This window comes from Rutidosis leptorrhynchoides, chromosome 7 (assembly GCF_046630445.1).
Source record: "Rutidosis leptorrhynchoides isolate AG116_Rl617_1_P2 chromosome 7, CSIRO_AGI_Rlap_v1, whole genome shotgun sequence".
Lineage (NCBI taxonomy): Eukaryota > Viridiplantae > Streptophyta > Magnoliopsida > Asterales > Asteraceae > Rutidosis > Rutidosis leptorrhynchoides.
In genome coordinates, this window is record NC_092339.1 from 6,276,448 (window position 1) to 6,292,566 (window position 16,119).

Sequence of the window (16,119 nt, forward strand, 5' to 3'; positions counted from 1 at the left end):
TTTTTTGTGTTTCCAGATTTTAAATCATTAAGTTAGCATATCATATAGATATAGAACATGTGTTTAGTTGATTTTAAAAGTCAAGTTAGAAGGATTAACTTTTATTTGCGAACAAGTTTAGAATTAACTAAACTATGTTCTAGTGATTACAAGTTTAAACCTTCGAATAAGATAGCTTTATATGTATGAATCGAATGATGTTATGAACATCATTACTACCTCAAGTTCCTTGGATAAACCTACTGGAAATGAGAAAAATAGATCTAGCTTCAAAGGATCCTTGGATGGCTTGAAAGTTCTTGAAGCAGAATCATGACACGAAAACAATTTCAAGTAAGATTTCCACTCGAAATAAGTTTGTTATAGTTATAGAAATTGAATTAAATTTTGAATATGATTATTACCTTGTATTAGAAAGATAACCTACTGTAAGTAACAAAGGTTTCTTGATCTTGGATGATTACTTGGAATGGATTTAGAAAACTTGGAAGTAAACTTGCAATCTTGGAAGTATTCTTGATTTTATGAAACTAGAACTTTTGGAATTTATGAAGAACACTTAGAACTTGAAGATAGAACTTGAGAGAGATCAATTAGATGAAGAAAATTGAAGAATGAAAGTATTTGTAGGTGTTTTTGGTAGTTGGTGTATGGATTAGATATAAAGGATATGTAATTTTGTTTTCATGTAAATAAGTCATGAATGATTACTCATATTTTTGTAATTTTATGAGATATTTCATGCTAGTTGCCAAATGATGGTTCTCACATGTGTTAGGTGACTCACATGGGCTGCTAAGAGCTGATCATTGGAGTGTATATACCAATAGTACATACATCTAAAAGCTGTGTATTGTACGAGTACGAATACGGGTGCATACGAGTAGAATTGTTGATGAGACTGAACGAGGATGTAATTGTAAGCATTTTTGTTAAGTAGAAGTATTTTGATAAGTGTCTTGAAGTCTTTCAAAAGTGTATGAATACATATTAAAACACTACATGTATATACATTTTAACTGAGTCGTTAAGTCATCGTTAGTCGTTACATGTAAATGTTGTTTTGAAACCTTTAGGTTAACGATCTTGTTGAATGTTGTTAACCCATTGTTTATTATAACAAATGAGATGTTAAATTGTTATATTATCATGATATTATGATATATAATATATCTTAGTATGATGTATATACAGTTAAATGTCGTTACAACGATAATCGTTACATATATGTCTCGTTTCGAAATCATTAAGTTAGTAGTCTTATTTTTCATATGTATTCATTGTTAATACACTTAATAATATATTTGCTTATCATTTAACATAATTAACCAAGTGTATCAATATCTTAATATGATTCATATGTACCTAGTAAGACGTTGTTATAACGATAATCGTTATATATATCATTTTCGAGTTTCTTAAATTAATAGTCTCATTTTTATGTATATAACTCATTGTTAAAATACCTAATGAGATACATACTTATAATAAAATCATGTTAACTATATATATAACCATATATATGTCATCGTATAGTTTTTACAAGTTTTAACGTTCGTGAATCACCGGTCAACTTGGGTGGTCAATTGTCTATATGAAACCTATTTCAATTAATCAAGTCTTAACAAGTTTGATTGCTTAACATGTTGGAAACACTTAATCATGTAAATAACAATTTCATTTAATATATATATAAACATGGAAAAGTTCGGGTCACTACAATACATGGGCTTTGATAGCGTTAAGTCTTATGAGACTATTATTGAAGTTTAGGCGAATGTAGGAAGCGGGATTTAAGTGTGCGAATCAAATAAAATCAAAATTTGTTTAAGGTTGTCGAACTGTCCAGTTACAGCCTTGGGCCACGCCGCGACAAATGGGTCCGCGCCGCGGCATATAAAGCATTTCCAGATCAGAAGTCAAGTTAAAAGGGGTCGTTTTTCCTTCGATAAGTCGCGCCGCGACAAAAGTGCCGTGCCGTGGCATCTCTGCTTTTCTGACTCCGATGTTTACTCTATTTAAAAGGGTTTTAGGGGTAATTTGGTCTTTTTGCGTGTAGATCAGATTTGAGCATTTAATCACAACCACTTGTTCATTTAATGTAATTTCTTTTCTCTTTTCTTTCCAATTTCTCTCCCAAAACTTAAAACCCATTTGGATTAAAAGTGAGATTTGGTTTTGGAGATTTGTGAATCAAACCTATGAGCGAGATTTAAAGTTGTTCTCCTTGTTACTAGCTACAAGAAGATAGTTTTGGTAAGTTCTAACTTTATGTTTTAAGTTTTAATTGGCTAATGGCTAGGGTTTGGGTTACTAGAAACTTGTATGACCCATTTGAGGGTAAAATGGGTGAATTTGGGTTATGTTGTTGTAATGAAACCCTAATAGCCACAATCTAGGGTTTCGGCCTTGTGAATTGAGGTTGTAGGTGTCAATTGGTGTTGTTAGTCACTAATGCACTTTAAGATTTATGAAAGAAGTGTTAATGGGTAAGTTTGACTTGATTGTGTGGCTAAGTATTAAAATGGGTCAAATGGGTACTAGTTGACCTAATTGGGTGACATGGGTATAAATTACCCTAAGTTATGTTAATTAATGTCCGTAGACTTTAAATCACTAGCCTTGGTGATTTAATATGAGTCTTGGCCATTTATGGGCGGTTGTGGTGTGGTTGAGTCATTTAATGTGAATTGGGTCATTAAATGCTCAAGTAAGTGTAATGTGGTTAATTCCACAAGTTGGTGTATTGAATGTGTACTTAATGAATTAGGTACATTGCCTTGAAGTTCGGACGTGCATAATCATCATCCTTGTGTCAAGGTGAGTGGAATAAGTATACATGTACGTATATGATGTGTTTACTTGTAGAAATGGATATGTGTTGTCCAATTTAGTGATATATGCGTTGTACGCTAACGGTTTTAAGAACGGATATATGTTGTCCAATTTAGTGTTATATGTGTTGTACACTAATGATTTATGAATGGATATGTGTTGTCCGATTTAGTGTTATATGTGTTGTACACTAACGATTTTACAAACGGATATGTGTTGTCCAAGGGTTAGTGATATATATGTTTTGCACTAACAGTTGTTGTGAACACCAATGGGAAATTAGAGTACCATTCCTTTTACGATTTGGTTAGCCATGGTTGTATGAATTGTGCATTAGCATACTTAAATACGAACTATATGCTTTTGTTATTGCTAGCTCAATGTGAATTGCGGTTATTGGTATATGCATAATGCTTTGCATGATTGTCAAATTGCTAGCTTGTGTACGGTATTGTGTAAGTGTTTGTAAGTAGATATATTATATATGTGTATGTATAATTATTGCATTCACTAAGCATTAGCTTACCCCTCTCGTTGTTTATCTTTTTAGTTGCAGGTGCGGATAAGGGCAAAGGGGTTATCGGGCACTAGGTGGCCTTTGATGATGTTTCGTTGAAGTTTGAAAGTTGCCCTAACGTTTTGGGTAGTTTAGTCCCAAACCATGCTCAAAGGGTCGTTTGGATTATAAACTATTGTTGTAGTGGGTCAAACTTGTATTGAACTTAATTAATGGCCTTCGTGCCTCTTGTAAACATTTAAATTGTTGAACGTTTAAATGGAACTTGTGGATTGGTTTACATATTTTATTTTAGCGTAAATGTGTATCATTACAAAAAAAATATTTATCGTATGGAATACGGGTTGGGTTGTTTCATCGAGTGTTGATCTCGATGCATATTGGTAAAGGAGTCTACGTGACGCGACATTAGGTGCCTCTTTCATACCTACTAGCGTGGTGTTCGACTCCGATTGGGTTGTGGTTACATTGTACTTAGGGTACCGGGAGAAACCCTTAGGTACATGAGTGACTAGGTGAAATTTGACAAACTAAAGCAATTGGATGATTGCGAGGGTATGGTTTGTGTAATCGTGGTACACTTTTCGTTCGAAGTGTTTAAGGATAGATTAAGATCCTTGGTATGCTCAAGGTTGGAGCAAGATATGTCGATGGGTCGTGTGAACCCAATTATTTGTAAAGTCTACCTTTGGTAGCATTGTACGGTACGAGTTGTGGATATGGAACGTAGTTCCAAGTGGGGGGAGTTACACTCCCGCACGAGGAAGTTCTAGTGTGAGATTTCGGATGACGTTTTTAGTAGATCCGAAAATTTTGTTGGGACCTAGTTTTGGTCGATTTGTGGTAGAGTACAATTTCGGTTAAATTGTACTTATGATTTTGGATTTAAATTATCACCGAAGTGGTAATGTGGTAAATCTCGTTGAGAGATAATGGACGTGTTTGGCGAGCAAGGTGAAATTCCTCGGTTAAGGGATGTGTGTGTGTCGGGTTCTCTTTTAGGGAATTATTGTTTTGTGCCTACGTTTGATATAGGTGGTTCTTGCTCGATTGTGTGAATGGTTAGTGGTATCCATTATGATTCACTATGGAGTAGCAGAGCGCGATGTTACGCTACTCGTTGTTCGAGGCCAAAAGGGCATTGATTGGTGAAGCATGACCTTCGGGGTCCGCTGACTTCATCATGGGGTTATTGATTGGTGAAGCATGACCTTCAGGGTCCGCTGACTTCATCATGGGCGTAGTGTTATATCGGTGAAGCATGACTTTCGGGGTCCGCTGACTTCATCCGGTGTTGAGATTGGTAAAGCATGACCTTCGGGGTCCGCTGACTTCATTATGGTAGTGGATTGCGTGTGGTTTCGGATTCACGATGACGCGTGTGGTTTCGGTCATCTTATTGTGGAAGTGAGTCGCGTGTAGTTCGGATTCACAATTGACTCGTGTGGTTTCGGTCATTGTATTATGTAAGTGAATCGCGTGTAGTTCGGATTCACCAATGACTCGTGTGGTTTCGGTCATTGTATTGAGGAGTGAGTCTCGTGTAGTTCGGATTCACAAATGACTCGTATAGTTCGGTCATTCCTTTGGGATAGTGACTCTCGTATAGTTCGAATTCACTATGGTGCGTGTAGTTCGGCCAATCCCGATTGTTGTTGCGAGGAAGGTAGTGAGTCGCGCGTAGTTCTAATTCACTAAGGCGCGTGTGTTTTCGGCCAGCCTTCATGTTGTTTGATCTATTGGTTGTTTATACACCAATGGTGGGGTCGTAAGGACCGTGTTGTTTGATCTATCGGTTGTTTTATACACCGATGGTGGGGTCGTAAGGACCGTGTTGTGTGATCTATCGGTTGTTTTATACACCGATGGTGGGGTCGTGAGGACCATGTTGTGGGATTAGTGATGCGATAGCCGTGTTTCGCTCACATGTTATTACGGGTGTGACATTAGTCGATTTCGTACACCTTGGGATCTAGCGTTTCCATAGTCATTTTGGGCGCTATCGGTTTTAGCCGTTTGCTTATGATGTTACGGTAGTTGCGTATTGGTCGTATTGCGCACTACAGGGGACGTTAAGTGGTAAGTGTTATCCGTAAGGGTTCGCTTCTATTCGGCCTTCGTCGGTTTAGATGGTCGACTTTATTTTGTTGTACGGTTGTTACTAGCGATATACTTGGTATGGTATGCTAGGGGTTGATATCTCGGTTCGAGATTTGGTTGAGTTTTCCCGAAGTGAGGGAATGAGCAAGGTTTTAGTGCTCGGTTTGTGGATTTGATAAATCGCGTGTGACGATTTTAGTTGTTAAAGGCGATTCATTGGGGAAGAGTTGCCTAGGAAAGTCGGATTGGGACTTATGTTGGGGACTGTTGAGTGTGGTCCGTTTGGTTAGGTGGCGCAGATCGTGAGGACGCGATCATGTCTAAGTGGGGGAGAGTTGTAACACCCTGTTTCTGTTTCTGCCTTTTCAGTTATATGGGACGCCGTCCAGAATGGGGGACGCCATCCAGCAGTGAAGGACTGGACGCCGTCCAGAAAGTTGGACGCCGTCCAATTTGTCTGACGGGCCAGCTGTTTTACTTTGAGATATTTAGAGGGGCAAAATGATATTTTCACATGTGGAACGAGTTAAGGCCACAAGATCAGTTCTAGGAGCCTCATTTGCTCCACTAACACCCACACAAACACTCTCATCTTGTTCTAGTAAGAGAGTAAGAGTTTTAGAGAGAGAGAGAGAGAGCTTGATTTGGAGAAGAAGGAGTCGGATTCTCACTAAAGCTCGGGTTCTAAAGTTGTTCATCTCGCTCCTAGCTACGTTGTGGTAGTCTTGGTAAGTTCAAACTCTGAATTTCATTTGTTAGATTTGATATTCAAGTTAGGGTTTGAGCTAGGTTTGTTGTAAAACCCTTTTAGATGATGAAGTGGGTTCATGGTGACTAGTTATACTTGTCACTTGGCGGGTTTTGGGTTGGTTGATGATTTGGCCTTGATTAGGCTTTGATCTTGAGTTTAATCACTAGGTTTTGTGATTATGGAAGTGTTGGAACACTTTTGGGTGTGTTTGGTTGACTAATTTTGAAATGGGTCAAAATTAGGGTTTTGGTGTCAAAATGGGTATGACACGTGTTTAACAGTTGTGTTCGGGTTTAATCTGTGTATTAGGACCATTTTCACTCGTGTTAGTGAGTATTGGTTAGTTTGGGCGCGGTTTGTGCTTGGAAGTGCATTTGAGTCGAAATTGCACTAAGTGTCAATTGGGTTGGTTTGTAAGTCAACCCTAATTTGTGTGTGTGTGTTTTGTGATAATGGAATAGGTACTTTCCATTGACGAGTTGCGGATTATTCGATGGTATTCATCAAGGCGATAAGGTGAGTGTTAATATCCTATGTGCATATGTATGTGTAGGATGGGTGCGGGTCGGGTGAAGTGGTTCTCGGTTATACAGCTCACTTCACATATAGGTGGATTTGATGGACTTGCGTTTAGGTCCAATTGGCACGGTTGTGCGTTTTGGTTGACCACCTTTGGCGAGGTACACGTTTTGTGTGTACGTTATCACACGTGTTTGTGATGTGGAGTATATAACCCCAATGGCGAAGGGTTGATATCGTTGTGATGTGGATAACCCCGATATGGTGGATTTTATAATCCCGTGACCGTGGGTTTTGAGTTGGAGAAGTGGATCTCGTGTAGTTCGGATTCACGATGACGCGTGTAGTTCGGTCATCTTATCGGAAGTGAATCTCGTGTAGTTCGGATTCACGATGACGCGTGTAGTTCGGTCATCTTATTGAGGTAGTAATCTCGTGTGGTTTCGGATTACTAAGGCTCGTGTAGTTCGGCCAACCTCGATGTTGCGTTGTTGAAGATAGTAGTCTCGTGTGTATGCGGATTTACTAAGGCTCGTGTAGTACGGCCAATCTTCATTGTGGTGTTTGGTATTCGGTAATGGGTTAAAGGGTTAACCTTATTCGTTTATATATTGTTATGTATATATTGATGTATTGTTGTGATGTAGCTAACCCTCCGGGTGTAGCTCATTGGCGTTGTTCACATCGTCGTTGGTGAACTTATGTTTGTTGATGTATCTTTAGCTCGTTGCTTAGTGATTGTACGGTATGCTTAGTTTAGCTTGCCTTTATGCTTGGATGCTCCGGTATGCGGTATTTGGTTATTTGTGTGGCGTGTCCATTTAATGCATATATATGTATGTAGTATATTCTCACTCACTAAGCGTTAGCTTACCCTCTCGTTGTTTACATTTTTATAGATTGCATGGATGCGGTGGCTCGGGTAAGCGTGGGAACTAGTGGACTTGCGTATTTGCTTTAGAAGGCTTGCTTTTGGATTTGATTAGGATTGGGTAGCGTATTCCCCAATCCCATGCTCGGTCTATGTTTTGAATTTAACTAAATGGGTCGAAATGGTCACTTGGTTGTAATTTGGGTCGATGTGGGCCCGGTGTTGTAAAACTCGGTTTTATTATGGAAAACTCTTAGTTTTAATTATTATAACACATTGTGAAAGTGTTTTGGATTAAAAGTGTCGGGAAGCGGATTTTTCGCCCGTGTGTAATTGTTAAACTGATCAGAACTTTTTAGTGTATTTGGACGCCGTTCAAAAGGCTTGGACGCCGTCCAGATGAACTGTCCTAGGAAAAAAAAATTAGGCACGTTTTTGGATGGATAACGGGTTGGGTCGTTACAATTTGTGTACTCATTAATCTGAACCCCACACCAGGTGCATTATTCAAGATTAACAAGTACATGGTGCACAAAGAGACTAGGCCTTCAAAACTGCTCAGGAATGAATCTGCAACCATCACCTTCAACAATCACGTCCTTAATCGGTTAATCCATGCTGCTTGACGAGCATCGGTGATCATCCTTGATCTTACTTTCTGCATGCTACTTGCTACATGCTATCGATCACTGAATTTCATCATCTTGCGTCCCGTTTACTTTCTCCCTGTTCCAGCTCTGATACCACGTGTAGGATCGTTTCAGGTCCACTAACATGTACAACATATAAGCTCATGAGTTCCACATTACTCTAAAACCAGTTGGTAATAGAGTGAGGTTCCCATTAGCTTATATACATACATTTCTTTCTATGAATTTCCGATGTGGGACCATTATGCATTTCCTTAACCGATTATCTTCAACATACCATACATTTACTAATACATTTATTTATTTATTTATTATTAAAAGAAAGCCCATATTAATCCATCTGCATTCTATGATGGATCAAAGACACCCTTCATGTTTTTGGAGTGTAATCTGTTAAGTTGCGTAAGTTATGTTCCACATAGGAAAATGAATGAACCAATCATGACATCCTTATTAAAGATTTCGTCATGCATTATGTTTTGTGAGGAAATCCTCGAGGGCGAAACTGGAGGAAATTGTTGAGGACAAGTGAGGGCACAACCATTGCCAGTGGCGGAAGCGGGAATTTTTTTTTAACGGGGGCGCATTTTTTTTTTAAAGCATAGCAATTTTTTGGGGTATATATCGAGATTTTTGAGCAAAATATAAAGGTTTTTTTGGCAAAATACAGAGACTTTAGGGCAATATAATATATGGAGACTTTTGGAATAAATTGAAAAATACAAAAATTTTGCACTGAAAATTACAAATATTGGGGGGCTGGCGCCCCACCCTGCCCCCACATATTTCCGCTCCTGACATTGCCAACAGTGCCCTCGAGGGCAAGCTGAGGGCGGCTATCGTTGGGAATGGTCTTAAAAGGCATGAAAAATAACATTAGAGGCATTTATAGAATAAATACGTTCTGCGAATCTGCGTTTTCCGGACAGAGTAACATAAACAGGTCGTCTAACGTTTTATGTAAGCCCTGTAGACCGTTATTAATGCTTAAGCCCTAAAAAGAATACGTGAGTAGCACACATGTCACGTCAGCATAAAGTACAAAGTTGGTTACACACCTTTGACATAAAAATCAACCAATGGCAACGTGACACGTGTATCCGAACATTACTTACACATATAAATAGGCCACATGAGTCATCATTTTTCAAACAATTGGACTTGTGGAAGAGAACACATTTTTTTCCTCACACAGTACTTTCTCACTATAGAACTTGAAGACTTAGCCGCATAGCGCTAGACTAGCGAACCAAGTCACAATTTGGCTCCGCAAGATTGACTTTTTGCGTGATCTGGGTTTTGCAGGGACTCCGTCTCAAGAGTAATAGTCAATCGGCCATTCACGCATCACGCTAAGGTGTTATAGATCTGCACGGATACTTATAAGCCGCTAGCCGAAAAATACGTATTTGTGTACATTAGAACTTTAAATATTTACCATGTTTCTAAGCATTTGAAAACGTGGACACTAAATTTTACAGAGTCAAATTTGTTAATGTTATTAATCATCGAGATGAATAGATTAATACATGTAAGCTAAAAATGAAAAATCATTTCGAGTGTGTAAATACTTCAGAATATATAGATATATTTTGTCTTTTTTTCTCCAATATATCCAAATTAGAGTTTTCCGTTTTAAAACAAAATTTATCCAAAAAGTGAAGATAAAGGTAGACGTGCAGTATTGTTTTTGATAGGCACTAGTAAGAACCGCAAAAGTTAAAAAAATTCGTGGCCTAGAGATGTATATTATGTTTCAAGCAATAGCTTGAGCATATACAAAGTTAAACATAATGGTTTGTAGGGTAACTTGTACTTGAAAAAGGTAAAACCTTCACCTATAATCTTTATATATAGCTAGCATCAATCAAAGCACTATACGGTCCCTTATGAGTTGTGATCCATAACTAGTTTTGGAACCATTTTTACAGATAATTGCATACCAATTATAGATGGAGTTACAACATCACATTCCATTCAAGTTAAACTCGTGTGTTTAACTAAAAGTTTAACTTCAGTTGAACTACTATTTCGGCCATTAGGCCGGTTGCAATAATTAGTCGCTATTTCATATGGATGTCAACTTTAAATTCAGAACTCAAAACACAAGCTAATACGGACTATTTTCCAACAGAACTACAATACCATATGAAAGTAATGTTAGCTCAATCATTCATCTTTCATTGTGCATTTTAACTTATATTGTTACATACAAGAATAAAGGCCCATGCTACAAACTCTTTAATAGCTTCATATGACAACAATTTGTAAACTTTATATCATATATATTATGAAACATTAGATTATAAACCACCTGCAATTGAAAAGATATGGGTTATAATGGAAATTCTTTTTGAAGAACATCAAGATTTCGGGAGTCACAAGCTTCCATCATATCATTCCTTGAAGCACAACTGCAAACAAGAAGAAATCGAGGTTAAGATACAAAAATCCACAATTTTAGAGGGATTAGATTATAAAATGCATAAGCATTAACCTTAATGATATTCTCAAGTATTGCCAGGCATTATCTGCCTTTGGATTCATTGCTAGTGCACGAACATAGTAACGAATCGAGTCCTCGTACATACCCTGTATCATTTTATATATCATAATATTATCTTCAAAAACTAAAGAACATCAGAAGAACCAAATTCAAAGAAACAGAAAGAGAAATAACCTGATTCGCATAACTAATACCCATGTTGGCCCATGCACGAACATAATTGGGCTTCAGATCCAACGCCTGACAAACACAGAGCAAACAACCGTAAAAATGGTAAACAAATCTGATGTTACAACTTAAAAGTCATCTTTCTTGTATGCAAATGTTGCAATATAAATTGTGGTTAGTGAAAGATGACCTGTTGGTATGCGTATATTGCATCAGCACTCTGAACACTATTTGCTTGCGTCGCCCCCAATTTATTCCATAACGAGTAATCTCTTGGCTTGAGCTTTAAAGCTGTCTGAAACGCTTCAATGGCTTTATCGTATTCTCTTGATAAGTTATACAATACACCTAGTACTATGTGTACATCTGCATCCTCCGGTGACATAACAGCTGCCTCATTAAATGTCCTAGCAACCTGTACAACCTTTTACCGCATAAGAACCATACTTTAACGTTTTCTTACAATAGCAATGGCCCATTAAAAACACTCACGTCTGCATAATAGAGCGAGTCTGAAAGCTCGGGAGGGGCGATTTTCCCATACATAGGATGGTTGCGTAACCAACTATACAAATATTTTAATGCCGCTTGTTGCTCCAATTCTGCAGATATTATATAATATTAAAAATATTTGTTTAAGACTTTTTTGCACCAGTGGACCCTCGTTTATACATCTAATTGTGTGTCGCGTCCCTGTCATTATGTTTTAGGTCCGGCGGTCCCTTAATTCTACAAATGTTGACTTGGTTGTCCCTCCGTCTATGTTTCGTTAAAAATGTCCATCAAGTGTCATCACGTGATGTCGTTTAAGAGGAATTAAACGTCATAAAACGACATCACGTGTTAATCATGTGATGGCACTTAACGGATATTAACGAAAAATAGACGGAGGGACAACCAAGGCAACATTTGTAAAATTAAGGGACCGCCGGAGCTAAAACATAATAACAGGGACGCGGCATGCAATTTCATGTATATAAGAGGGACCACCAACGCAAAAAAGTCTTTGTTTAATACATAAGAAATGTATTTAAGTGACGGCTTTTAAAAAGGTATTACCATTTGTATGGCTGACTCCGAGGGCAAGAAGGACTTCCAAGTTCGATGGGTCAGCTTCCTGTGCACGCATCATAGAAGCAATTGCCTGCCACATATTGAGAAGCCACAAAAAAATTTAAGATATTTAATTATATTTTTTATATTTAAAATTATTAAGATAATTAAGTGATATAAGTAACCTGTTGGTCATCGTCATTTTCGGCATGCGCTACACCAAGTAATCTCCAACCTTCAGCGTTATCAGGGTTTTTTAAAACTTCGGCCTCTAAAGCAAGAACAGCTTCACTTAAAAGACCTTTACGAAACAGTTCTTGACCTTCTTTTAGAGGATCGGGATGCCCAACGTAAGGGTTTAAGTCAGAAAAGACATATACGCCCCTTGAACTATCGGCTTTCTGTTTCATGACAGCTTGCTCATTTAAGTACCTACAACAAACCCCGTGTAACAACTCGTATAAAACAAAAAACATCATACAAAAAATAAAAAAAAAATAAAAAAAAAAATTTTTTTGACTTATCCAAAAAATAGACTTACTCATCGTATGCACTTGCCCAATTATCAGAAGAATCGTCACCCAGAATCCCTTCACCGACCTGGCGCCCAAATTCATCTGCCCAATCGTTTACTTGCAATTTGGAAAATTCATCGACCCACTGATCATTTACTGGGCCATGATGCACACGTTCATTAGCAAATTCATCAGCCCACCTATCAGGACCCCTAGAAACCTGAACCAGATCATACAGTAACAATTATATGACCAGTGTATATGTATCATTAAAAAAATAACTCAAAACAATGTTCAATGATATTTGAAGTTACCTGTTCATGTGCATATTGATCTGCCCAAGAAGACGGACCAGCATTATATTGTTGTTGATATTCATTAGCCCAGTCCCCATTTCCAGGCTTAACTTGGTTATCCTCAATAGTCAATTCCCCTCGACTCATCTTTGAAACAAATTGAAGAAATTTCGAATTCTGCATATCATCATATTATATAATATTATCATTAGCGAAAATTTTAATAGAAGCAAGAACATTAATAGTAATATGAATCACATTGGATGATAACCTGAAACTTAGGATTACTATTCTGGGCTAAAGTGTGTGCTAGCATTCGAGTCTGCTCCATTGCAGCCAATGATGGTATGTTTGCACCTGCCATTCGATCCACAGACGTCATCTGAGCTTGCTCCTAAAATAAATAATGAAACAGAACACTTAATAATAAGAATAACAATAAGTCAATAAGTCAACAACTTTTAGCATGCTGAACTCACATGCTCAAATTCAGAAGCCCAGCCACCAGCACCATGTAGTCGTTCAAAGGAAAGTGCCCAAGAATTAGGGTCACTTTGTCCTACTCTGTGTTGGGCAAATTCATCGGCCCAACCATCCGCACCACGTGGTCCAGGAACCATGGCTTGAGACTCACCCCAATATTGTTCCAGCTCTGGGTAACTTCCACGCATCGGGCCCCGCGCCAACCCTTGATTATCGATTTCTAAAGAAGATAACAGAGCATTCACCTAAATAACTACAAAGTGTCAGAAGGCATATTTGATGAACTCATAGGAAACTAGTTTATATCTTGAACAGTAAATCATGTGATAATAAGTGTAAACTTGACAACTAGAGAAACAGACCTGGCCATTGATGAATTCTTCGGGTTTGTCAGCAAAGATATGCCGAGCCATAATACTACTTCGGTCACGTATGCACCGTTTGTCCCCTTCGGACAAACCCAATACTGGCAGTTGAGTAGGACCAAATGGAACACCACCATTACTACTGTTAACAAATGAATGCAGAAAACTTGACAGTACTCTTTGAGGTGGACCTGGATCACAAAAATACAAAAATATGGTAAACCTCATAAGTCTCAAACTTAAATCAGTAAAGCATGTGCAGCTTTGTGACTTTGGATAGTGATATTATATCATCCAAAAGGAAGTTTATACATACAACTGAGATAAACTTAGCTTCAAAAAATATACATGACAACTTTACCATTTAACTCTCAGGTTAATTTAAATTTAAATAAATAAAATAAAAAAAAAACAACTTTACCATTTAACTCTGGTTGAAGCTGGGGTTGGCCTGGATGGAAATGAGGAATCTGAGGATTTTGTATCCCATCCCAGACTTCAGAAAGTCTGTTGTCATTTGCAGAACGAAAACCATTTACGAAACCTGAGTTATCATGTTGCAGAGGATGTTCCAATTCTGAACCGGGAAGTGCTGATAAGGGCTCTCCGGCACCCGAATAAAGATTGTTGCCAGAAGTATTGAGTGTTGACGTAGGAATCTCCTGCAACCTTTCCTGCATTAAAAAAAGGACATATGTAAGCCACTTTGATTTATTCAACAACAATAGCTGATAAAATGGTCAATTCGTGAATAATGTTAACATAAAGTCATGAGCTTGGCTCGTGAGAAAACCTACTTTTACACCTTCAGTACTAAACAAGATAAGTCAATAAAATTCAATAAGATCGACACATGACTTCCTAATACACAACCATCTTTAGCTCACTTGATCAATGTTCACCCCATATTCACATAACTGAGACCACAACTATTTAGCTCCTAGTGAACCAGGCTAACAATTTTTTTTAAAATGACCAACTTTAAGCACCTAGACAAGATATAATAAAGCTGTGACTAACTATATTTACTAACATATATAATAAATTTGTAAATCATGATAAAGTCGTAACCAGTATATAATACCAAAGTGGAATTGAATAACAGCTCTCAGTTACGTTTTAGTAATAGTCCCTATGCTTATATACAATCATATGTAATGAACTCCAGCTAAACAGATAGCAGTGATAGAAATATATATATATATATATATATATATATATATATATATATATATATATATATATATATATATATATATATATAGTTATAGCAGGACAACAGATATAATAATTAAATTAAGATGAAAAAAATGAGATGCAAGAAGCAATTAAGTACCTTTTGAGATGAAGAACCAATTAGGGCATTAGCAAGGGCACCGAGAGGATTAGATGAAGAAGAAGGATTACAATTGGCCCCACCGGTCACCAACTCTCTCATCGCCATCTCTGTCTTTGATCAATCAACTAATCAATCGTTGATTCGTTCGATTCAATGTTAGAAACAATCGGAGGTTGAGAGGGAGTAGATACAGTAGATGCACAATCGAGTTGTTAGACAGATGGATATGGAAGATAATGGACCAAAATTTGGGCGTTCTTCTTTCCAAGAAATAATACTGACAAAATAAATATTTATATTTATAATTTATAAATTATAAATTGTTTAAATTAATTAGGGAAAATATATATAGTAGATACAAAGTGAGAATGAGATGACGACGAGACCGTTATTATTGACGTCTCCAGCTACCTTAACCACCTCTCGTTATTTCCTAAGGACAAATATTGCAATTTGCAAACTCTGTTACCAAATCCTTAACTATTTTTTTACGACGGCTAGACATAAATTAGATTAAAACTAGTGTTAGTGGTCCGCGCGCTGCGGCGGATTTGTTGACGACGTGGTTATACCCGTCATTTTGTTCCGGCAAGTTGTATAATTTTTGTATACGGTATTTCATAACGCCTACTTGTATAAGATTATATGTAGATGCACCGCTAGGGTTGCTAGTTACAAAAGTTGGTACATATTGTGCCGACTAATGCACGGGACCTGAACCCACTGCCACATATACTCAAACATTGTTAAACACTCTCTGTTCAGATTGTTAGAGTTGTGTTGGATGACCATTATTATTACGTGTTTTTAAAACTTAATGGTTTACGCATTTAAAGCATTCATTTAATTATTTTTAAGTAAAGATAGTGGCTAAAAGTCTATCAAAAAATAGCCAAAAATCTTTACCGTGATTGAAAACATTTTTTTCAATTTACTTTATAATTTAAGTTTATACTCAGTAGTATCTTTTTTATTTTTCCCTTCTCAAAGACAGTTTTTTCAATTCACCTCATATCTCTATCTCAAATCCTAAACCAAAAAACTCTCTTTCTCCAATCAGTACTGTTGCCGCTGCCATAACTTCGCCAATCTTCACCTATCTCTTTCGACAACTCTGCTATCGACCTATGCCGATCTTAACCCAAATTCTT

General features: G+C 37.3%; 1 protein-coding gene across 1 annotated transcript; it reads right to left on the bottom strand.

Moving 5' to 3' along the window:
- Nucleotides 1–10,457: 10,457 nt before the first annotated feature.
- LOC139857079 (peroxisome biogenesis protein 5-like) lies at nucleotides 10,458–15,154 on the bottom strand. The gene is made up of 14 exons (XM_071845796.1): nucleotides 14,966–15,154; nucleotides 14,051–14,303; nucleotides 13,627–13,820; nucleotides 13,261–13,509; nucleotides 13,053–13,175; nucleotides 12,800–12,958; nucleotides 12,512–12,705; nucleotides 12,156–12,402; nucleotides 11,977–12,061; nucleotides 11,410–11,519; nucleotides 11,108–11,332; nucleotides 10,924–10,989; nucleotides 10,741–10,835; nucleotides 10,458–10,657 (listed from the first exon to the last, which is right to left on the bottom strand). The coding sequence occupies exons 1-14, from the start codon at nucleotides 15,071–15,073 to the stop codon at nucleotides 10,579–10,581; spliced, it is 2,187 nt and encodes a 728-aa protein (XP_071701897.1). The 5' UTR covers nucleotides 15,074–15,154; the 3' UTR covers nucleotides 10,458–10,578.
- Between the last annotated feature and the right edge of the window lie 965 nt (nucleotides 15,155–16,119).